Source organism: Chrysoperla carnea, chromosome 1 (genome assembly GCF_905475395.1).
Source record: "Chrysoperla carnea chromosome 1, inChrCarn1.1, whole genome shotgun sequence".
Classification (NCBI taxonomy): Eukaryota; Metazoa; Arthropoda; class Insecta; order Neuroptera; family Chrysopidae; genus Chrysoperla; species Chrysoperla carnea.
The window spans coordinates 84182964-84209778 of NC_058337.1; the positions used below are offsets into that span (position 1 = coordinate 84182964).

Consider the following 26815-nt stretch of genomic DNA (forward strand, 5'->3'; position numbering starts at 1 on the left):
ATTACTATTATAATGATAACTATTTATTAATATTTTTTATGCACATTATTATTTCTAATAAAAATTCTAAAATTTATTTAAAAAAATGTTTGTTTCATTTATTCCCTGGTTAAGTTCTAAATCTATAATAAGTCGAAATAAATATGATTGTTCATAACTTTTAAATTAGTTATGTTTTGTTTCAAATAACTTCTATGACGAAGCATGTCTAATAAAATTTCAACGTAAATATTATAATGTACAAAAATATAATTTTATTATCACAATCTGTTAACATGTCATTAAATATTTAAATCAGTATTTTAGAATTTAAAAAAATTAATTGTTTATACGATTATTTGAATAGCAGCTAATTCGGTTGACAATAGGTTAAAAAAGTTTTCGATCTGTTTTCATTTCTAACGGAGAAGCATTCATCATTTGAGAAAAAAATTTAAAAAAATCGGGTAAAAGAGGGTATATGCGATTGCTTCAGGATTGAAACAGGTATTCTTTAAAATTATAAACGTTGAAGTCAGAATAGATGCATCATTAAGAATGACGGCTATAGGTAGGGAGCACCTTCTTAGTGTATCAAAAAGTGACTGCTATAGCAAAAGTGTAAATTTTAAAAGAAGTGCTCAAATTAATAAGAGTGGGATAGAGAACTAATATAGTACGATAGCCGATAGAGAACTTCAGATCAAACATACTCCTTCTACACAAGCGCCACTCTGATAAATTCTAGAACTGTTATTTATTGTTTTCAACTGGGTACTTTTTTATTTTAACTCCCATTTAAGATGGTTAGGTTGAAAGGCTCGGTCGGTATTGTAAGACTCACTCAGATTCCTGAGACCCATTTAGTTACCATATACTAAAACCGTAATTAACCTTTCGTAAGCCTTCGCCGTAAAGCATATCCAGATGTCCATTTCCGCCGCTTCTTCCGAACCATTTGGAAACCTGTGAGATTTTAGAACGCCGATTTTTCAGTGCCGAGCATCGACACAGCAGTTGGTCTATAGTTTCTTTTTCCTCGTTGTTCTGATGGCACAGTTCCCTATGATAACTCCAGTAATTTTGCAGACTACATTCTTCTATAATCCAGTAGTATCTTTGTCCTATCAGTATCATCTTCGGGCAGAAGTATCACTCTTCCTGGGAAACCAGTCTTAAGTAAATTATGACGTTTCGTCAGCAGAATAGTACCTCTCGACAACTTATCACTGTCTTTAATCTTGCCACCTTTAATGTCTTAAGTATAAATTCGTAATTGAGACAATAGATTTTATAATAGGCCTTTTCAGCGATTTGCTTTTGTTACGAACAGTTGTCAAAAAACTATTCAACTAAAGAAAATTTAATATATTTTGCTTTTATCAAACAGCGCATTTTGGCAAAGATAGAAGATATGTCATATGTCTTTACTTGATTGACATCGATTCGAAACAAAAAAGAACCATTTTTTTGAATGAAAAGACCTATTAAAAAGCTTTTTTTTTTTAAATAAATTTAATTAATGAATAAAATGAAAGACTGTAATAATAATTAATAATTATCAGTTATTGTATGTTCGTGTTATAAAAATTATATATAATTAATTGCATTCTTATCGTCTTAATTTTATCGGCTTTATTACCATTCATTAATTCTAAGTTATGTAATAATGTAGGGGAGCGTGGGGGTAATTGGCGAAAAATAAAAAAAATTTGAATGGTGTTTTGCGCACCAATTACCCGAACGTTTGGAAAATAGGAGCCAATAAATGTATCATTAGTCGAATGGGAGCCATACAAATTTTAATCAATCCAGAGCAGTCTCCTCTTTGATTTCGGTCTGTCTCAAATAAATCTAATCTTATATACCAAAGAATTAAATAACAAAAGAAACATTTGGTAACAAGCTATTATCGTTTGTCCAATCATTATGTGAGTAGGTGTAGATAACTCCCGGTGGAAAATCCTTTCCAAGCTGAGACGAGTGTCGTTAAGGTGGGATGAACATTCCTGAAAAATAAAAAGAGGTGGGATGAGCATATATTGCCATCACATTTTTTTGTCGTTCTCACGATGTCACTGCTCCAACACGTTTCTCTCTTTTAGGAGCTATAATTTTTTGCGTATCATGGACTGTTGTCATACCGGCGTCATCTACATTGTATACGATTTCGGCTTGAAATTTATATTTTGACATAACTTCCTTCAAGTTTTCAAAGAAACGGTTTATTTGGGATTTATTTATTAATTCCCAGTATTCTATTTATACTTGTTGATTCCGGATTTCTGATACGCTGATATAAGATCTGGATGTCGCTCTAAAAATCCGTAGAGCCAATATTTACCAGTAAGTTTATTGTTTTCAATAAATCTCTTTGCGATATCAAACTTTACAGCTAACTCATAACAAATTTTTCGAAATTAAAAATTTGGTTAGACACAAAAACATTTTTCCTGATCGTCATTGAAGACTGCGAATCTTCCCAATTTGGGTGGACATTTATAGCTATCATTATTAGCTTTAGCTAGTTTGTATCACGTTTTTAAGTTACTGTACGATATTCCAGTCTTCTTAGCCACTTTTGATATCGATCTATCTCCGTTGCGTAGAGTTTGGATAGCATATTCTAATGTTTCTAACGTCCAAGAGGCATTTGAAGTTCTGCGATCTCTTTTTTGTGGCATCTGAAAATATTATTGAAGCTATTGAGTACCGTAGAAACTAGTAAGAATAAACTTCAAACTGGGTATGAGGAATAAACAATCCTGCGATGGGGTAATGAGACCCATACAGCTTTCATTACCTGCTTAACCTTGAATAGAAAAAAAATTTCAAAATTACATCTCGTATTATAACAAAATTTCAATAGTCATACCTTAAATTAGATAGATTTAGAGACATAATTAATGTAAATACAATATAAAACGTATATATTTTAATGCTTACCTGGGACGTTATTCTTTTTTTTTTTAACAGTGCAGCAAAAAACAAACAAACGTCTCGTTGAACTGAATGAGTACACCTAAGCCATTGTGCGCGTTAGGCTAGCTCTATCAAACATAACACTTGAACTTCATTTACATAATTTCGAGAATTAGGGAGGTCCATTTTAGACCTCGGTCCCATTACCCGCGGACTCTCATTACCCCATGTTCCCCTAATAAATTATTTTTAGTCTTATTGTAAAAACCCTCAGTTATTTTTTTCTCAAGAAAACCGTTCTCAATTTCATGAGTTTAATTGTTTTTGATAAACTAAGTAATAATTATTAGTTAACAATAAAATTTAATTATATATATAATAATTTTTTACATTTTTGAAAGACTTGTAAAAAACCAAAATTTATTTAAAAATGAAAATTGTAAAATTTTAATATAATTATGCAAGTCCGTTTTAATTTTCTCTCATTTTTATTTTGAAGTCGGTTAATAAAATAGGTTTATTAATAATTACAGAAAAAATTATCTATATCCTACATATAAGAACTCCATGTATGACTAAATTGCTATACTGATTATTTACATTATCATAAAGGCTATTCTTTGAAGCATCTGTTTATGTTTATTGCGGTTAATGACTTGATAATAAAAGCCGGTTTATTTGCATACGATTATTATTATTATATGATTCATAGTTTAGGTGATTGTAAATTTAATCAACGTCAGACTGCATAACAAGATAAGAACCAATCGTAGAGTATTTTAAACCTAATTCAATTTTTTTTTGTAAAGAAACGAAACCTAAAGTAATGTAATAAAATTAAAAACTTATTTAATTAATTTCATTTTATTGTCTATGATTATAATAATTATCATTCAAAATTAATGATTATCTTGCCAAATAAACCAAATATTACGTATAAATATCCAGAGATGTCGTAACCGCTCCATGATATTTGCAAATAAAACACAACATGGCTACAAACTCTTTAAAGTGATCAGTTGAGAAGTAGACGTCAAAGTGTTGACTTGTGTTTTGTTTTTAAATGTGCTTAGTGTGTGGTTAAAACAATTGAATGTGAAGGAAGTGGATGTTACATACGTCACACACAAACAAATATGGTGTTCATTACTTATTATTAAGTTAATTATTAATTAAATTAAGTGATTAATATATTTACAAGTGAGGTTATTTATTGTTTTGAGTGAAAAGAAAAGTGAAGGATCGACAGAATTCTAACAACCCCCATAAAAACGCATGCGTATTTATGTCAAAACATACAGACAAAGGTTTGTCTGTTTCTAAAATAATGTATGGTGTATCGAATCAGCTGTAAATTTTTTTCGATGTCCAATATTTTTTTGTATAATAAAATAATGGTTTAGTTTTTATTTTTGTAAAGTTCGTTTTTTTTAATTTATACGGGTAAATTTGTATGTGTTTTTGTGTAGTTTATTTTGTGATGTGGATATTTTCTGTGTGAAACAATGTTCAATGAGTGTGGATATGTTATATTTTTGCTATTGGTGATTCCTTATATCGAAAGTGGTGAGTATTTCTGGATTTATTCAAATATAGAACATTATTTTGAATATTTTAAAATGTAAATAAATATATTTTCGAGGTAACGATTGTTGGAACTGATGGTAAATGTCACATCAGTGTTTGTATACATAACACTCCGGCCACAAAACAAATCAATGAGATAACTTGTCTTCGTTCCATGTTGTACAATATTATTTTATCAAATAAATTGACTACAATTATTTTTTACTCTTTAAATTAAATTTTATTAGGTTCAATTAATAATGGTTTATTTTTGTTTTGAAGACATTCAAAGAGATGAAATCATGTTTATTTCGTTCAAGAGTGTCATCGTCAAATCAATAGTTTTTGTTTTTAAAATAAAACGTAATTTTGTAATAAAAGATTCGAAAGATATCAGTTTTAGGATTTTTTAAATTAGAATTTGCAGCCGAAAATGTTAATTGGCAGAATTTGGTAAAATATAATGACTACCCTTCCATTCAAATCTAAAATCCATTTTATTTTCCACTGCCTAGAATATATTGAGTCCGATATTTTTGTGGCTTATACAAATAACATAAATATTTACATATCCGGAGAAAAATAAAAAATAATATTAAATTGAACATTTTCTTTTCTTGTTGTCGTGAGATAAGATACAATTTTTAGGAATTTTGTTGGGTTTTTTTTTGTGTGAATAATTAAGTTAATAAAACAATTTATTTAAAAATCATGCGATTATACAACTTTGGTAAATTCCAGTAAAACTTAAATAATTTAAAATTTAGTGACTAAATCTTAACTGTTGCGTTCAGTAAAGTATACGTAATTGGTTTAATTAATAATTATTTTTAGTACTTACTAAAAACATTTCGCTTGCATTTGCGGATTGTTTAATATTCAAATCGAATATAAAATAATGATATTAAAAGAACTAATTAATAGAATTCGAACTAATATTGGTTCGAATATTTAAAAAAATATACAAAAAACCCGAAGAACTAGGCCCAATCTGATGTCAAAATATGATCTATCAAACTCTGCAACATGAGTTATTTTTTGATTGACTACGAAACGAGATATTTAGATGTCTAGATTAAAATGACCCATCTTGTATATATTAATTGCTACAACAAATGCTTTCCACTGTACTTGATTCTGAGCCATTTCCTTTATCCCCTTCCAGATTTTTCCTTCTTTCTCTCCTGATCTCTTCCAGGCTATCATGGGTCTTCCACGTTTTCTGATTCCTTGAAAGATAAAATAAAATTTTTGGTACTTAGATAATAGTTAGACGACCCCTTTTTTATTAAAACAAAAATTTTAATCATCCTACATTTTTAATCAAAAATTAAAACCACAATAATTGTTATAAAACATTATTGTTTAGCGCTAAAGTGCCTATGTGCAGTTGGTTAGAGTTATGAAGCTTTTATAAATTCACATCCAATCAATTAATATTTGTAATATCAAAGGGTTTCCATCAAGAGTCAATCAAATTGGATAAAAAACCAAAACTATATTTTTAGCTCAATTTCGAGTAGAATTTCTCCGTTCCATTGTGGAATGGTATATCATTTAAATGGCCGTCACGATTACGGTTACAAATTACCATTCTTTGGAATAAGTCCTGCATTACTCAGTCGCAACTTTTATTTCACGAATATCAATCCGAATATTATCATTGAGCACTTCAATTGAAGCTTATTGACGTTCACTTATTTTTGATGTAGCTCCACAAGAAAAAAAGATGTTAAATCACAAGGCCATATCTGTCGTTAATTTTCTCCACAAGTGACAATAAATAACATTCATAATCAGTTATTGAAATAAATGCCACGATCTCAAAATAAAATTGTATATTAAGAAATTCTATTTAAAAAATATAATTAATAATCATCCAACAGACTTACATTTCTATAAATATTGATATTTCGATTGCAATGCAACCATCGTCAGTAGTTAAATTTTTTCTTATAAGACATAACAATTATTCTTTACAAAGTAAAAAATAAATATGTAAGACATTTCTTAGAATTATAGTAACACTTATAAAATTAAAATACAAAAATTATCATAAAATTAAAAAAAAAAAATTCTCAAGACCACCAAACTTTTTGTAATAATTTGTTTGCATTTAGTGGATTTGTTCATAGCCTAAACAGTACAAAAATAGCGCGATCTTTAAAATGACACCTTAACGGAAAACTCTATATAATCAATATTATGTTTAATAACATTTATTTTCAATTTGCAACCATACAAAATCATATTTAGTTTTTATTATACCTACATAAACATACGAGGGATTCCATATTTACGAACTTTATATTAATAAAATGTGAGAATAACAATGGGTTTTTATTCGGCTATGCTCTAAAACTGTTCGCAAATGAGGTTCAAGAAGGAGTCCTTGGATATGTACACTGAAAAAAATTCTTGATATCAACCAATATGAGGTCGTCTCAACCTCAACGCAAGATACAAAATGGCAAATGGGGCCACGAATTTGATATAACTACCGTACGGGATTGCGTGGTGAAGTTGACACAACCGCATGAGTTGTTTGTATGAAAGTGATATAATATCTAACAAAATTTCAAATATTGTTGTTTTGAAAAGCAACATAGTTTCAAACAATCTTGAGCAGATTTATTAGCTTTATTTAAAAAAAATGGGTCTAGCCGAAATTGAACCAGCGATCTATGGATTACTATTGATAATAGTGTCTTAAGCCCATCGCTGTATCAACTGGGCTACCAATATTTGTTTATAAATATCAAAATATGGTATATATAATAAAAATGATCAATATTTTAAACTCTATAATTTAGTAACAACAATTTTCATGTAGTTGAGTCAATCACATGTAAACTAGGCAGGACAGGCATGTGTTCGTTGTAAGCAAACTTTATTTTTAAAGTAAATGCGTAAAGATATGTTCTTTTGATTCGTCTATTAGCTTCATTTACACGATTATATATTACAACTAAGTACAATTTTATTTTCCATCAATAAAAACAAATCTTATAGTTTTGTGTTTTACATAAGAGGTTTGGTTAAATTTTCATATTGAAAAGTTTTATAATTGATACGAGTGTGTAATTCAATAAAATAAACGTTCTAGTATTCGATGAAAATGATTATTTTTGATTTTAATTGAACATTACGTTCTATTATACAGGTTCTGCATAACCTGCGATTCGACATTCATTATTGTAATTATTGGCTATCATTATTAATTATTTTAATTTATCTATATTTATTAATAGGTATAATATTCACAACACCAATTACCGTAACATTTGCGTAAATAAATTATGGTAGCTAAATAGTAAATTAATTTTCCTTTTTAACCCCCGAACTAAAAAAAGGAGTGTTATAAGTTTGTTCGACCTAAATAATCGAACCGACTTGATTGAGAATATTTTATAGCTGTTTTCAAAAATCGGTTTACAAGGAATAAATTGCATTTGTCGGGGGTTTTTTAAATGTTCTAAATTTCCTTGTTAAATCAAATTTAAACAAAATATTTATCACTAGCTGTGAACTACCCGCTTTGCTGGGCAACATCCCCACTTGCACCCCTCCCTCCACATTTCCTTGCATGGGATAACAGTTTTGTAATGTACACGTCATGCTCTTTTATTTGATACCCCACTTAGGTATATTTGTAAATATTCGATAATTCCTTCCCACTTTCTCGCTACACCTTTCTACCCTCCGAAGGTTAAAAGTAGATAAAAACAATAGATCTTTGAAGCTGGTTGTATATCGTGTCAATATTTGAGCTTAATCGATGCAAAACTTTTTTAGTTTTTGAAGCATATCCCTTTCAACCCCTATTTCAACCCCTTACTCTACTATAATATGGATGTATTATACATAAAAACCTTCCTCTTGAATCATCTATTAAAAAAAACCGCATCAAAATCCGTTGCGTAGTTTCAAAGATTGCTCACTTTTTACGTCCTGAGCTATAAAAATTTCAGCTTGATGTTTCTTTTCGTTTTTGAGTTATCGTGTTCACGAATGGGCAAACGGATGGACGGACAAGTAGGTGATTTTATAAACAGCTATAACAAAATTTTGTCATCAATATTTCATCAATATTTCTAAGCGTCTGAAACTTGGAGCTAAAATTAGTACGCCTTGATATATTTTTCAAATATACAGGGTGTAAAAAGCTAAAAATGTTTCTATTTCAAAAAGAATTTTCTTTGAAACATTTTGCGTTAATTCATTAGATATGGTGTCGTTTTATCTCAAAATTATAATAGCGTTTATTTTTAACCTAGAAAAAGTAACATCCGAAGATCTATAGAGTTATTTAAAAAACTAATTTAGGTTTATAAGACATTCATTTTGTTCGTTAGGATATGAACCAAGTTTTGAAAAGCTGATTGCGAATTTCTTGATTTGTTTATTTTTATGTTTAGTTAATCCCTTCTCTGCTTAAATTTTTCTTAAATTCCTCATATTATTAGAAGTTGGATCCTTTCCTTTGAAACATTTATAAAACGAAAAAAGGAATGTTCAAAACCACTTCAAATAAAACTTTTTACAATTACTTATTAAGAAATCTTGTATCGTTTTGTTCGTAAGAAGCAAAGCGCATATGGGAGTATGTAAATTTATATCGAAAATAATAATTATGAACAAAATTAAATTTAAAATAAAGTTGTAGTAATAGCGTTGGTTTCTTTTTTTACAAAAACAATAAAATTTCTAGTTTATTTAAAATACATTTAAAATAATAGTGTGAGCTGAGCTGAAAACTTGCTTGGAGCTTGTTCACAATTCACAAAAGTTTTTCTCAACTTCATTATTATTTTAAAAGTTGTATAATATTTTTGTAATGCATTTTCATGTTATTATTATATTATTCACATATTGTGTAAGTCTATGATTATAATTACACTTTTTAAAAGAATATTAAAAACTTTGATTGTAAGAAAAATAATATTTAAATACTTTTATAATTATTTAAAAATAATGTGGATAGTACAAGATGAAATACATGTTTTTTATAAATTCGAAAACCCAATGAATGACCTATATTTTCTCTACAGCAATCGATGTGAAATGAAACACGTTGAGAAGTCAATGCTTGTTTTTTGCTCTTACCTTACCGTCGCAACTATTTTGATTTGCGTTTCGTCTTATTCAATTTTACTAAAAATGAAGTTTTAAGGGACCAAAATGTGTTTTTATTTAAGCTGTTATATACACGAAGCTTCAGTTCCATCTCTGGGACTATTTATTAAAGTTGTTATGAAGAAAATGTTATTTTATGAGAAACTTTCCAAAAATTGACAGTCAGTTATTCATATAATAAAAATAAACGGTCCGAAACATCGGACAAGACTTTATTCTATTATAAAATTGATATATTATTCTTGTAATATTTTTATTGAAAGCAGCCAATTGTAAGAATTATTTAAAAAAAAAGGCAAAGATTATCAAGTTAGAAAAGTTACTTAAAAAGATATTTTAAATAATATTTGATCAATTTTGGGTAGGGTTGATTTGACCACTTTTGACGCAATCACCCCCCCCCCCCTCCAGCTCCATGGCTCCAAGGGTAGGGGCCCCAGAGGGGAGTTATATCAAACCTAGGACCTTGTTGATATAAACCCTGATACGAAGTTTCTCTCCTGTCCCCTCAGCCTCTCCCTAGAAAATCCCATTTTCCTGTATTTGGAAAGGTTTTCCCATTGTGTGGGCCTTCTCGAATTTTCCCGGATATGTGGCTTATACCAATCCTAGGAACACCTTAAGGTCTAGCCTTGTGCTAAGTTTAATCGAAATCGTTAGAGCCGTTTTTGAGAAAACCCCAAAAATCCTGTTTTGGCCTAGAGGGAAGTACCCTTGAAAAAAGGCCTAGGGAAAAAATGAAAAATAGTCTGGAATTATGACCAAACTGAACCTCTGTACTGAGTTTGAGAAAAATCGGTTAAAAATTGAAGGCTCCAGCTTGGTAATAGACATACAGGCATACCGACGGACGCAACATTTTTTAAAAACCACTTTTTTGGAATCAGGGACCCTCAAAACGTGTATTTCCGTTGAAACCCCGATATCGATTTTTTTTCGATCGCAATACTTTATTATATCTATAATAGAATAAAGTAAAAATCTTGCTAAAACATGAAACAGTTAACTAAAGTTACTTTAGACGGGTTTTATTACATTGTATTGTAGGTAAACGGCGGTAAACACCTTAATTTAAGATTCATAATGTAAAAATCCAGTGCAAATATTGAAATTCAAAAATTCGTATTTTATTTTTCGTACCATCGAAAAGTAATTTTCATAAATAATTAAAGGCTGATAGTGAATATGTAAACTTTTAATAAGTAGTAATATCTCCAAATTTAAGGAACAATATTTTCTGATAATTTCTTTAAACGTAGGATTAAACAAATATTTTCAAAATTTTTATTTGTGTTTAATATTCTGTACTCCGTGGGTGTAGTACACAACATATCTTTTATTTGATAGTATATTTGAAAAAAGAAACAAACTCTGTATAAAAAAAATGTTCCTTACAAAATTTTTTCTGTGTCATTCGCCATGTTTTTTCCCAACAGTTTAATTATAGTTAAAAAAGTTTTTAATGATGTGTATATACAAAGATTTCCACCGTATCAACTCGAACTTACTGTTCATCTCTTTTCTCCGCAACCCTTGTAATTTAATCGGTGTACAAGGATACCTAATTAAAAAGAAATCCTACTTCTCTTTAGATAAATATTTTTTTTGGTTTATTATTATATTGTGAAATAATAAACTAAAGTAATTAAAGGAAAAATTTTGTTTGTAATCTCATCTTCTTTAATTTGCATTGTACTAAAAAGTAAAAAATAATTTTTCGTATGAGCCACTCATACTTGACTATTTGTGAAAGCTTGAGTCGCTCCGAATAGCCTTTAATGCCTTAAATTGAGCGCTTACTGTTCTTACCAATAGTCAAGTGTATGAGTGGCTCATAAGAAAGATGATTTTTACTTTTTAGTGTAATCAAAGCTTGTTCCTTAAAAAGTATTTTTTATTAAAATTTTTAATTTCAAACTAAAAAACGTATGTATATTAAAAATCGTGGAAGTGATGGGAAAATCAGGTCATGCTTACTATAAATACGCATTGTAATCCGATTAAATATGCATGTAAAATTTCACCTCAATTAAAACCGAAAATTGAAGGTATGATGTGATTCGGATCCTCTTGTTTTGCATGAACGATTAAGTTTTCCCATTTTTATACCTGTATATATGAAATATATATCAAGGTATATTAAATTTAGACCCAAATTGTAACGCTAAAAATATGGATGCTACGAACGAATTTTTGGTATAGATGTTCAGAAAATCACCTATAATTAATCCATTTTCAGTTGTCTGCCCGTCTTTCTGCCAACACGATGACTCAAAACCGAAAAGAGATATCAAACTGAGATTTCTATAGCGAACTCAGAGCAAAAAAAGGGAGTTTGAGTTCGTAAATGAGCAACATAGGTCAGTTGGGACTTGGGTTCGTAAGATCCATCTTGCAAACCGTTAGAGATAGAACAAAAGTTTAAATATGAAAAATATTGATTATAAAAAAGTAAGCAACTTTTGTTTGAAATATTTTTTGTAAATATCACTGTTTACCCGTGAGGGCGCAAATTAGATCAAAGCTTTGGAGTCCATTTTTTCCAAAACTATAAAAGATATGGAGTTGAAAATTTGCAAGTAGCTTCAACTAATGAGCTTGTAAAACATTTAAAAAACGCAAAAAAAGATAAAAATTCTAGAAAACACTTTCGAAAGTTTTCGAAATATCGCAATCCAAATAAATGGCGGCTGAAAAGTCGTCATTATTGTATTGGTTTTTTAAACTTTTTTAAAAATAATGCACGTTCTAACATACAACACTTTCTATACAGGGTATTTCAACAATTAACTCAGTCATTTTTTTGTTTTCACTTGTTTTAGTAACATTTAAAATAATACACTAGTGTGTAAGTTATTTGAAGTGTTTTTAATAGTGAAAATGTAGCAAGAACACAACAAAATACCAAAAAAAAAGAAGATAAACTTTAAGAGAAACATGTTATTAATCCACCACACACTGCCACACAAGTCTTACATTATATCTCTGTTGATAAACTTTATTGTAGAGTATCCTCTTTCTTCTACTGTGTTCGGTGTCTGTTAACTTGGTACATGTAAAACTAATGTTGTCGTTAAAAGTAGTGACTAGTGGAATGGAAAGGATTCTCATTTATAAAAATTCTTTTACAATAACATTATTTTGTTAATAATATCAAGTTTTATTTTTAATTGAATATTTTATTTAATTCAATTTTTATTATCGTTTTATTATGTAGAAGACTCATTTTTGGTAATGGGTCTTTTGGTCAATGTTATAATGTAGAGTTGGTGCCAAATAAAATGATTCCTCTGTCTATTCATTAAACATTTTTTTTATTGCCGTAAGGAGGCGTATTTCCTAAAACCGCCCTAGGTAATTTTATTATTTTAAGTGTCAAACGGATTGATTTTACATTTTTGCGATGCTTTTTGCTCATTAGAGTACATGTTTGTTTTCTGTTCTTTGGTGGTTGGAAAATTCTTCAAACGAAAAATGTTAGTTTCAAAGGCACACATCTTATATCGGCATCGAATTCTATCTAAGTTTTCAATTTCAATTAAAAGCTCATTGATTCATAACTGACAAACATTATATGAATGCTTTATATTAGAAAGTTGTTCTTTATAAATTCGCAAATATTTTTTGTTTGAAACATTTGTTTGTGTGAAACTAATATTTTAGACAGTAATTGATAGCTAGCAACTAGCTTTTTGTGTTTATTCATTCAATTTCTACAAAAATCTCTATAGAAAAAATACTTTTCAGTCCGTTTTTGCCTAAACTGTACGGTTTGCGGCAAAATGTTGCGAACAAAAAATTTGTCGTTTATAATGAATAACAACTTTCCAATTTAAAGTGTTCATCTATCGATTACCAGTTATGGAGTAGAGTGAGCTTTTCATTGAGCTTGAAAACCTACGTAGTTTAATTTACCTACGTTTGCGTAAGATCTGCGCTTACACACCCAACATTTTTGGCTTTAAGCATTTTTATCCATAAAACTTATTTCTCGAGCTTTAAGAATATGTCAATTTAAAAAAGACACCCTAATGAAATCACATATAATAATCACATATAAAATTTTTTATTCTACAGATAAAAATTAACATGGCATTGTTGCCTCCAGGACTTCAGTAAATTTCTATGTGATACTAGAACATATACCTATTAGAAATTAGTTATTTATTTGAAGAGAAGCAGCTGAAAAGAATAACCCAAAATTAGTGTGTTTCAAAACAAATTTCAATGAGATCGAATCTTTGCATGTGTTATCAAAAGACGAATTTTTTAACTTTATGACGTTATCAGAATCTAAAAAATTTAATTTTACTCTATCACATTCAAATTTTATCAAATATTGATAAACCAAGTATGTAATCCTACTAAATTTGGGTCATACTTTTCAAATTTGTGGTCAAAATTAACCTAGTAGTAATAGATTTCCAGAATGTATTAACCTGGTCCCGGAATGAAGCTCATTAATGATAGCTAGCGAAAAACTAGCATCACAGCTAAAAAGAACAACCCAAAATTAGAGGGTATCAAAAAAAATTTCAATCAGATCGGATCAAATTTGAGTTATCATAAAAAAGTATTTTTTAACTTTATGACGTCATCAGAATCCAAAAAATTTAATTTTGTCTATCACATCCAAATTTTATTCAATATTGATAAACCAAGTATGCAATCCTACTAAATTTGGGTTATATTTTTCAAAATTGTGGTCAAAATTAACCTAGCTCTAATAGGTTTCCAGAATGTGGAGACCTGGTCCCGGAACTAAGCTCATAAATGATAGCTAGCGAAAAACTGGCATCACAGCTGAAAAGAATGACCCAAAATTAGTTGGTTTCAAAAAAAATTCCAATCAGATCGGATCAAATTTGCCTGTGCTATCAAAAAAAAAATTTTTTTAACTTTATGACGTCATCATATCCAAAAAATTTAATTTTACTCTATCACATCCAAATTTTTTCCAATATTGAACGAAGTATGTAATCCTACTAAATTTGGGTTATGTTTTTCAAAATTGTGGTCAAAATTAACCTAGCTCTAATAGGTTTCCAGAATGTGGAGACCTGGTCCCGGAATTAAGCCCATAAATGATAGCTAGCAAAAAACTGGCATCACAGCTGAAAAGAATGAAAAAATAGTGGGTTTTAAAAATGTATGTTAATGTCGCCCTATGTTTGACACTAAACCTATGAAATGTGAAAACGTACTCTGATTTTAGACCTATTTTATTCTAAATAAAAAGTCAATCTTTAAAAATGTTATTGCAAATATTTTAGGAAAGGGAAATTTTTTGGTGAGAAGAAAAAATTTGATTTATAAAAAATCGATCAAAGTATTTTGATTTTGAAATAAAAATGAATCTTTACAACGTTAAATTTGTTGTGTATCACTGTTTTATGCGCAAATCAATTTGATACACTTACATTAACACAAAAAAAGTTTCCCTTGGTAAAAAAAGCAGACCGCATCTTCATCCATTGTTTATGATTGGATGAACACAATACAAAACAAATTTGTAATTGAACAGAAAGAACCATTACAATAGTAATTTCAATATAATATTAAATTAAAAGAACAAAAGCAAAAAGTAATTAAATGTAATTATTTACAGTAATTTTTTTCCTACTTTTTTTATGTTAAGTAACACACTACATATTATCAGACAATGAATAATCAATACCTAACCTTGGATAATTGTAATCGAACGTGAATTATTGAGAAAAATTATAAAAATAGATATTAAGAAAAGTAATTGGTAAAGGGTTTGATTTAAACGGAAATGATTTAAAAAAATATAAATTTTAAATAATTGCCTTCATAAAAATAATTAATTTGTTATTTTTCCGAAGTAAATCAAAATTATTTTTTCAAATATCTAATGATCCCACCTAGAAGATGTCAAAAAATAGATCACCATCCCGTCAGTCAGCTCTCCTTATGATCTTTTGCTCATGCTCAATTTAAAACATAAATAACTTTGGTATATGTGGTTGAAATTTTTTCGATCTTAATATAATTTTATCCATTTTCGAATTATAAATTTTTCAGATTTTTTCATCCATTTACAGCTTTTAAAAAAATTCACAAGAATACTAGTTGTTATATGTTTAACATATCTTGTATAGTTTTGGAGAAAATGAACACCAAAGTTTTGTACTAATTTACGTGCTCACGGGTAAATAGCAATGTTTACGAAAAAATGATTCAAACAAAAATTGTTTACATTTAAACACTTGTTCTATCCATAACGGTTAACAAGATGGATCGTTTAAAAATTTCGTATCTCGGTCAATCTTGAAGCTAGAAAGTCGAAAAAAAAAATGTACACCATTCAATCAGCTAGAACTTTTAGTTGAACTTTTTTTTTATTTGATGCATAGTTTTTTTGTAATTTGTAAAATACTGATTAAAACCAGAAAACCCCCGCCCCTCCACCAAAGGTGGCTAAGCCCGCTCCTTAGAAGTCGAATTTTTGGTACGAAGTTTTTACAACCTAATTAGAAACTGTGTTATTATGTTTTATTTGATAAAAAACCCGTTTAGATGTAAAAATATCCCGAGGTTTAATTTACATAATAATATGTGGTTGTGTTATTTTAAAAATCGTTGATGTTTTATGTTTTATTTGATAAGAAAATCGCCTAGATGTAAAAATATCACGAGGTTTAAGTATTAAGTATTCCTATCCCTATATATTATAAATGTGAAAGTAAGCATGTTTGCTTGTTTGTTTGTTACACTTTCACGCTAAAACTAGCGAATGGTTTTTAATGAAATTGTACAGCAATATAGCTGATATATATCAGAAAAACACATGAACTATAATTTATAAAGATAAAAAATAAATAAAAAAATTATATATAATTTGTTGACATTTACCATTTTTAAATTTTTACATAAATCTTTAATTTATGGGTTAAAATGATGATTGTAGATGGTAGATCTATGATCATCATTTTGAACTATAAATTAAAGAATTCTGTAAAAATTTAAAATAGTAAATGTCAAACAATTCATTGCCATCTTTTCTGATATACTCAATAAATTATGACTATTTTTTATTTAACAAAATTGAAAACTAAGTATATCAAGAGAGGGTAGAGGCTATAAAGCGGTGTTTTTTACTTTTAAGTCCAGTGAAGCGGGTGGGTATCAATCTATTACACAATAATGGTTTATATCAATAAATATTTAATGCTTTATTTTTAAAATTTTATTAAAATTAGTTACAATATTAAAAATGTTTAACAGAATTACCTAAACTTTAATTGCTTTACATTAACAATTTAAGACTTATAATAAATGTTCAGAAATAGCATAATTTGCGATTTATGGTACAACAAATTTTATGGTAGAATGCATGTAAAAAGAAGCCTTATTAGCGATAACTAGTATAATCTGGCAACCCTGAAAAAGTAAGTAGAAATAATGATGTTTGTAATGCAAAAATTGAGAGGAGGTACATTTATTGTAAGAGTAGTATCCAGTTTTCAGTTGTAAACAACAATTTACTTATTTAACATATACACATAATAATTTGAACAGAAATGTCGGCATTAGTTCACATCCACAAAGTAACGTAATACGATGTTGACTTACACAACTTTAAAATAAAATGAAGTTTTATCAAAAAACTAGTTCAGTAGTTTTTCAGATTTAACACGAACATAAATACATACATAAAACATATACATTATACACTAATCAAGGTTTCTCTTTAAATATTACATTCATAGTACAGTAACTTCAACTTAGCAAAAAACATTGTTATACCATGTATATATGAAATATATCAAAGTATGCGAAGTTTAGTTCCATGTTTGTAACGCTTAAAAATATTGATGCTACCAACATAATTTGGGTATAAGTGTACATAAAATCACGTAATTAGTCCATTTTCGGTTGTCCGTCTGTCTGTCACGACACGTTAACTCTAAAAACGAAAATAGATATCAAGCTGAAATTTTTATAATGTGTTCAGGACATAAAAAGTGATGTCGAGTTCGTAAATGAGCAATATAGTTAAATCTTGTAAACCGTTACAGATGCAAATGCAAAAAATGTACCATATAAAAAAAACAACTTTAGTTTGAAACATTTTTTCGTAAATATAACTGTTTACCCGCGGGGGCGTAAAAGTGAATGTTAATATTTTCAAAAGCACAGATTTCTTTTAAGAATAACTTTTTTTCGTAAACTTATAAACTTATTATATATAAAACCAAAAAGTTTTCCATATGTAGCCAACTTAAGTAGACACTTTGTATACTTTTATACAGTGATTATCAACATTGCAACACACAAAACTCAAAAACGTCTGGACTTCAATCGTCGTGTCCGTAGAGACTTTTGATCAGTGTGCCAAGATCTATACAAAATCTCGGAACATGAACAAATTTGTCCGAGACCTACATCTCATAATTGTAGTGCGGAGTCCTTTACAAGTGGCTATTTAAGAGTATAGTATCAATTTCTTATTGTTCATCTATGTACGCAGTAATATAGGACAACCCTTCATATCATGAGCTTTCAACCTATATTTTAGGATCCTCTACTCCTTGAAATAAAATTTTAGCCATTGGTATCTATGAGCTAACACATTTTTGGATGGCTGGATATTATTAAATTGCTCCCAAATGAGAAAATCTAGATCATTCAACTTGTAAATTTTCGGTTCGATTCACCTTTTTAATGTAGATACTTAACGTAAATATCCTAAAGAAGGTTGAAAATTTAATTTTTGGGCTTCAAAAAAGCAAAAAACTTTCGATATTACTTTTGGAATGTAAAAGGTTTTCTAACAAATTTTTTGTATTTTGTGGAAGTGAAAACAACGGTTCTCACTCGATCATTGAAGTTAAGCAACATCAATGAGCACACTTAGTTCTAGGATGGCTGAACGCTTGAAAACACACTGTGTGTGGTTGCTTTTTTTATTATTTATAATAGTTTTTTATACACACGTTAATAATTTCAATTTACAAATTAAGAAATTTTAATTATTTATACTATGATTAATAAAAAACAACACAGTTATTCCAAAGTTTTAAGTTTTTATTTCCGTTGTCGGTTTTCATGATTGACTATCTTTTTTTTTTGTACGTTTTGCGAATTTTAAGGTTTTTGGGATTCATTCCATATTTTCTAATACTTTGTTCCGAAGTTTCGATTGTAGTTGAAGTTACTGGACTGTTACTAATAGCTCTAGCTATGTATAATAATAGTAAAATAGTTTCAGCATATAATATTATTAACTAATAATATAATACTGTTATAGCTGCAGTTGATAATTAACATATGTACATAATATTCAATATAATTAATATTGATTATATTATTGGTTTGGTTATCATTATTATTATTATTATTATTATTATTATTATTATTATTATTATTATATTGGATGTTTTATTAAAATCTACTTAGACAATAATGAATGTCATGTTAGAAATTATTACAATCAACACGCAAACAATAATCAAATGTGTTACGATTCATTATGTTTTACAATTTTATTTAAGAAATTATTTTAAACCTAATTAACTCCAAAAATTCTTCTGTTAATTTGAGTACAAGAGGATCTTCTCCAATCTGATAACCAGATGTATTACAGTTAAAGATGTTACAAATAAAGGAAAATGAAAAAAACCGTTCGCATATTGCTAAAACCTCATGGAATGTGTTTCTTGGATGTCAAATATCATTAGTAAAGCATCAGTTAGTGGCGCAAATGTTTCTATTTGTTAATAAACAATAAATTGTTAGTTCAATGAAACGGTTATTGTTAAAGTTGACTTACAAAATTAATAAATAGGCAACTTAAATTACGTATACGCAAAAAATGTATAATAGTTTTCGATTAATTATTTGACAAACACTCATAACATTTACGTCATACAAGTTTCCTAATTACTAATTTTTTAAGTGAACTTTAACATTGAATAAACAATTTATTGTTAATTAACAAATAGAAACATTTGCGCCACTAACTCATGCGTATTATTTTATTAATTGTATTTGACACCTAAGAAACACATTCCATTTTCCTTTTTTAGCCGATTTTTGTAACATTTTTACTGTACTAATGAGAGACATATTTTTTTATGAAATTTTATAAATAACTGTCAGTGTTTCTATAGAAAAGTTTTCATAGCTATTTTTAATTTACTTAATTAATTTTAATCAATTTCATTAAAGATTTTTTTCGGGTAAGCCTGTACTATTATTTTCATAGTTATCTTTCTTCTGATGCCAATTTTGATATTCTTACACAGTAAAAATATTGATTTTTGTTGGGTTTGAACAAGTTTACAACAGTCACGAATATTCTAAAAATTAAAGTTATTACAGAATATCGTATCGACAGGTGAGTGGCTATTAAATATTTTCCTTTTGAGTAGTGTTTTCTTAATTTGTTCATAAAATATATTAAATTTTTAATTCAATTATATTTAATATTTTTATCAATAAAATTTAGCACCTAACCGGATAGAATTTAAAGAATATTATTTATAAAAATATTTTAAATAATAAATGAATGTTTTTAAATGAATCGTATTAATTGTGCATAGAAGGCTATTTTTTATTGAAAATTTACAATATTAGTAGAGAAACTTAATTCCAGATACTTTAATATACTAACTGACATAGAGAGTGAGGCAATATAAATAAGAAAATTCAATATACAATTCTCGTTTCGAAAGTTGATTTACTTGCTATACAATTATGAAAAATAATCATCTATGTATTAAAAAAATAGACCCAAAATTGTTCCTGCTTGGAATAAATTTTGGAATTTAACACCTATTTTTCTTTTTTTAATTTTATTTTGTCTCCTAATAAGGATTACTATTGTTTTGGAAATTTTTTTCCTCCTGTAACACTAACAGTTTTTTAAACGTAGAGCAATAACACTATCTTTAAGAAACAGTTAAAAATTGTGCAGAGAGTTAGATAGTAAAATAGAACTAATTATTGGAAAATTGTTGAGGAGAGATGATAATGAGAGTGAGTAGATTTAAAGCATGAAATTTTTTCCCAAATAAATACCAACAATTTTTTTACGAGATCTCCTTCCCCTGAGTTATGGTTATTTATTCAAAAACTTCCGATGTAATCTAGGAACTAAAACCGAACAAACAGTCTGGCCTAGGAAAAAATCTCGCGCAAGCAGATTGTTCGGGGCAAAATGTTTGCCTGAATATATTCAACAAAATCATATTCATGCGAACTTGTGCTTTTTTCGATTTACTCCCATAAAGTGAGACAGAAGTACCCTACATCCGGACACCAGATTCTCTTTGAATGACCTATATTGATTGCCTTTGAAAAAATGTTAGGTTTTTTATGAGAATCAATTTTCTAAGTGTTATTCGATGTCTTACGTTTTAGAATCTATTAACTACAAAACGAACCATTATAGATTAAAATACCCTGTATGTAAACGTCGTCGAAACGTAAAATTTAATCGAGTACCCTTAAAAGTATGCACTAACAATACCATCGATAATATCGAATCGAATCTTTGCAATTCAGTAATCGAAAATTTATATCACATAAACAATTTGTGTTTAATTATAGTTTAAAGTTCAATAATTTTTGAGGGAAAACCTTGCATTTCCGAAAATTTTATTTGTTTCATTTTATGTCCCTATTAGTGTACACGTAAAGAAAACAACTTAATAACATGTTGAAATGATTGTTACTTTTCAGCTGGTTGCTTTGAAAATGACATTGATATAAATTCGTTACGTTGAAAATAACACTTTATGGGTAGTTGGTTGGAAGTAGCCTTTATACCTACTTTAGTATTAAGCAATTTTATTGTAGAAAATTATTATTAACTTTCTTTTTATTTTATTTTTTCATAGTTTCTATTATTATTATCAGATTAATAATAATAACATTTTTTATTTAATAATATATAGTTTGTGTTGGTTGAATTGCCTGTCCTTGCTACTGTTGGGTGGTATCCGGTCATGATAATTTATATAAATTTAATTTATTGTGAAACGATTTGTTATTTTTAATGTAATCAATTAATTAAAATAAATACAATTAAAATGTAAAATAAAATTATATTTTGTTCTACTGCGTTCACAGAGATAGTAATGTAGTTCAAACTCTTGAGGACTAATAGTTTTGCGACCTTTGCAGTGTTTTTGAATCCTATTTTTGATAAATTGAAAATTTCTTTATGCACTGTACCGAGAAAGAAATAACGTCACAACACAATTTTTTAAAATAAAAAAAAATTCTGTATTATAAATGTGTATCGAATTAGCAGCCTATTTGTATTGGAACAAACTGAAATTTTCTGTTTCAGATTATAGACCATATAAGTCTGTACCTATTCAGTCACCAATCTATCAACTAGCAACAACACGTGTTTGAAATTATTGTGAAAATTTTATTGGGCAACATTTTATCAAAAGTGTGTGGCAGAAAACAATGCTATACATAAAACTCCTTACTAATAAAAATTTAATCAATTATTTTGAGAAAATATGAAGTAACTAACTCCAAATAGTATACAATTGATTGTAACGAAGTGTATCAAAACTAAAAGAAAAGACTTCCACCTACGAATTGAGAATACAAAAACATTTATTTTTGAATTTTTTATAACAATTTATTTTTATTGGGTACTGGGTAGGTGGTGTCAAAGTCTGTGAAGGTAGCAATGTGCACGTTTTTATTAAATCACATTGCTGGTGCTTATTATAAATTGATAATTTCTCTTTCGTTCGTTAGTAAAACTGAAGGGGTCAAGAAATTTTGAGATTCGTTAATGACGCGTAATTGTTTATCTGGCTATGGAAAATAAATAAATTATACCACTTTTCAAATCAAATTATATACTTCTTAAAATAACTTTCCATGACTGCCTTAAACCCTGCAATATTAATTATTGCAGGACATTAATGTAAAATCGGAGTTGAGTTTCTAATTTTTTTGATAACGAACCGATTTGGATCCAACACGACTCTTTTTTTCGCAATTGGATTTACAAAAAAAATCCCGAAAATAGTTTTTGACTTAGTAATTGAGTTTCCGAAACATGAAAAAAAAGGGGATGAAAATGCCATTTAAAAGCTGTTTTTGGGATCGCTAAATCCGAATCTGGCCATACAAAATTTTAAAATTCATATTGGCGGTGTTGGTGTAAATCTGATCTTGGCAAATGTGAACATATCTTTACATTTCGGAGTAAAAAAAAAAAAAAACGCACAAAATTCCGTAATTAATTGACGCCCGAATGATTATTTTTCACTGAAGGGGTGTTTTTAATAGTTATGGTAACTTCGGTATCTTACCAGTCCCCAGGTTCCAAATATTCAAGATAATACCCCTTAATAACGTTTTTGCTTGAGTGAATTCAGAATTGAGGATTACGAATTGCTAGAACTCGCTGTAAATTTTGGTAAAGTTCGCTTTCTGAGAATTCGTAGAACATGATTTTACATAAACTGTCGTAGACAATCTTGATTTGAATATATTTTCTTATTCTTAGCTTAAAAGTGTACTTGTAGCACTGAATGAGAATGCGTAAACGACAAGCTTGACCTCGAATTTTTAAATCAATTGTTTCATAAAATATTGCGCACAAAATCGAAATTAATATACGTGCTGTCACCATCGTGATAGAGTTTAACAATGAGGATCCCCATTTGGTAGTACGATAATGAGAATAATATTGGCCTTACTTCTGCACGTTGAAAGCTTTGTTGATATGGAATTGTACTACTGTAGAAGCATGTCTATTAAGCTACCATGGCTATGTTACAGAGCACAAATAGTTAATATTTTTTGGCTATTTTAGCGGTAATTTATTACCCAAGAAAAATTTTATGCTTCATTCATTAACGCACCAGCTAAAACATTCTAAATGTTATTACAATAACATTACATGTGATGAGTTCACTTAGAATGTTTTAACTGGTGAAAATATATTGACGAGGAGTATATGGTGGCTTAATTTTGAGCTACTATGGTAATGTAACGACTTTCCGGCTATTTTATTACCCAAGAAATTAATTAAGCTACCATGTACAACTTTTTGCCGAGGTTTTGCTAATATTAATTCGTTCATATTTTACGCTTTAACTTAAGCTTAGCTTGGCTAGGTTAATATTAAGTTACAAAGTGCTTTGGTTCTCGTAAGTGAAGCAATAAAAATTTTGAAGGAAAACAAATTAGTAACAAGCATTAAAAATTGGTAACTGTTAACATCATCGTAACTGGTAGCTTAATAGACATTGTAGAAGCCATGTTTGAATGTACACTAAACATTGTTATTGTAATATAAACGTGATTTTTCTAAAATTTATTACTTACTTATTTTTAAAAGTTGAATAAAAATTATCTTGTATTCATGTTGGTATGAATGTTTCAGAACTTGTTGTATGTTAGTATCATGTTTCAATGTAAAAACATTTACTTATGTCATATTGGCATTCCAAACGGTAAATGCAAATATTTTAAGCCTTTTTATTTTTTATCTTTGTAAATAAAATTGTATTTCGCTGCGTATCTGTTAATGCATCATGGAAAATCTGATTATGATATCGAGATGGGTAATAGATCCTTATGTAAAAGTTCTTTTGTAATAGTTCAATGATCATTAAGAGCTTTCCTTACTTTTTTTTTTTTCTCAAAAAGTGTGATAAATCCACATGAAGCTGCTTAAATATTTTATAATAAACGGAAAATCGATTTCTGTAATTTTGGCGACTTAGGGTAACAGTAGCAATGTTGCGACGGATGCACATAAGTGCAGGGAAAAAGAAATACTATTTTTAGTGTACAGAATACCGACAGTGTCATGCGTAACAAAGTAAAGAGTTAAATAATATATCCTTTTTTAATTCCTGTTCGCAATTTGTATTACAGTACTTAGATAACCGAACTTTGCTCGTTATTTTTTGTTTTCTAAAAATGAAACCTATCTAGATAAATATTTCGCCCCTGAAACTCCCTGCATACTCATACATAGTCAAGAATTGCTCGTTTAAATATCAAGGTTCGAGGATATATATAAATGGATATATATATAATGATATATATATTTATATGATAAATATCAAATGATTATTTATGATATATATCAAAACGAAAATGGTTAAACAATTTTATATTATTAAGTAATATTTGGTTTTTATTACTGAGTAAATTGCGGTGGAGAAGAGTTTAAACATATTCCCTAATAGAAAGTTCTAATCCATAAATGGCAACACTTCTGCCGGCATTAATGGCGTCAGTCCATCCATCTTATGCGTATGTTGTAAGTATGTTAATAATACAGGAAATATGCGCACTCATCTTAGTAAATATAAGAAATTGCGCAATCGAAACGAACTTTCAGGAATGAAGATAATCAAACACGAAAGCGTCTGCGTTATTACCCTGTTGAATGCAAAACCAAATTGTTTTTTATAATGCGATACAGTTATGTTTAAAGATATGCACTGAAACTGGAAGTGCTGCTGGAAATATGTCATAAAATTTACTCTTTCGTTGATGGCATGATAAGTCAACTTTCAGGTTACAAAACGATATGAAATTTTGCTGTCCTATTGTTGAAAAGGATGTTTTTCTTGTAAAACTTTCAAATTGTTACATAACAAAATTAAAATTATATACATATTGTAGTTGAAAATGATTCAGACTTTTATGTAATATGTCGTTTTAGCTTTATATGTATGCAAATGTAATCAAGGAATATATTCATGTGTATGCTGTGCTGTGCTTCTGTTGCTGTTGCTTGTACATAATAATAAATATACAAGTCTACAACAATGAACGTACAAACTTTTGTGTAGGTATAGAAAATGTTGCTAACAGATAATGAACTCGAATAATCTTCTAATGACTAAAAATATATTTAACAAACGAAGAGATGCTTATTATTTTAAAAACCAAACGAATTTGTTTAAAATATTTTTCAATATTACATATTATAAATGGAGACTGAGTCAGATTTAGTAATATAAAGAGACAAAGCATTTAGGACGGATGTCTTAAGATCCAGTAAGGGTTCCAAGAAGCCAAAAAATTGTACGCGAATTATTTAAACAAGTTTTTTAGACTACAATGAAAACGAAAATTCGAGAAAATTTTGTTAATAAACAATTGTCTAACTTGTTGAAATATTACATAATAATTTTTTCAAATTAAATTACTATTTAATACCTTAAGAAAATTCAGTCAAAGTGAAATACTCGTCTTTGACGATAATTCAACAATCTAAAAATGAAGCAAAAAGACCTATTTTCTGCGTTTTTTAACTCCCGAACTAAAAAAAGGGGTGTTATAAGTTTGACCGCTATGTGTGTGTGTCTGTCTGTCTATGGCATCGTAGCGCCTAAACGGATGCACTGATTTTGATTTTTGTGGTTTTATTTAAAAGGTAATTTAATGGAGAGTGTTGTTAGCTATGTTTCAAAAGCGAATGTAGGGTTCCGTAGCCGAAAAATTTGTCGGGGATTTTTAAATTTTGTAAATTTCACTTGTTCAAATTTCTTAAATATTAATATTTTATGAAATATCGAAATACCTTTTTTCACCTTTAGTTGTTTATATTTTTGTGCTGAAAAACGATTCTGGCACATTTTTCTAGACATCATTCAAAATCCAACGAGTTATCACGCGTATTCTTACGACCATTATTTCTTTATTTCACCAATTAGAATTTATCAACTAGGATATTAGCTCGATTCTTGACTTGGATGCGTTGTTTGTGCAAAAACCGTCCGTGGTAATGAAAATATGCAGATCTATCTTTACCATGAAGTTTGCGTGACGAATGTATCGAAAATATATTCTGATAACAATCATGGAATGAATATTAATTACGTCACTACAATCTAAATCGTATTCTTTCTCTTCTTGTTAACTCTGTCAGCTATCTCGCTTTATTGATTTGACGGCAATGATGTGTTATACTATTTCCAAACATATTGTTGTTTGGATATGATTTATTATCTACGTTTTGCATCCATGTTTGCAACTATGTTCAATTTTAGACAGTATAAATATCAACGAATTTCATCTTAGGCACAAATATGAACCTATTTTAGTCAAGGCATCAGACATTACGCAGGTTTGCGAATTTCTAACTTCATCTTCGAAACATTGTCAATGTATTTGTGGAACTTAGAATTTTAAGGTTTTATGGTGGTACCTACTCTGTACCTACTTAGTCTAAGTGAATGAA

General features: G+C 28.6%; 1 protein-coding gene across 1 annotated transcript in view; it reads left to right on the forward strand.

Annotated features, from left to right (window-relative positions):
* Positions 1-4337: 4337 nt before the first annotated feature.
* LOC123301277 (disintegrin and metalloproteinase domain-containing protein 10) overlaps positions 4338-26815 on the forward strand; it is a 471166-nt gene continuing 448688 nt past the window's right edge. The window contains exon 1 of the mRNA XM_044884015.1: positions 4338-4467. Within this exon, the coding sequence (XP_044739950.1) occupies positions 4407-4467 (61 nt within the window). The 5' untranslated portion in view covers positions 4338-4406. The remainder of the gene's footprint in view (positions 4468-26815) is intronic.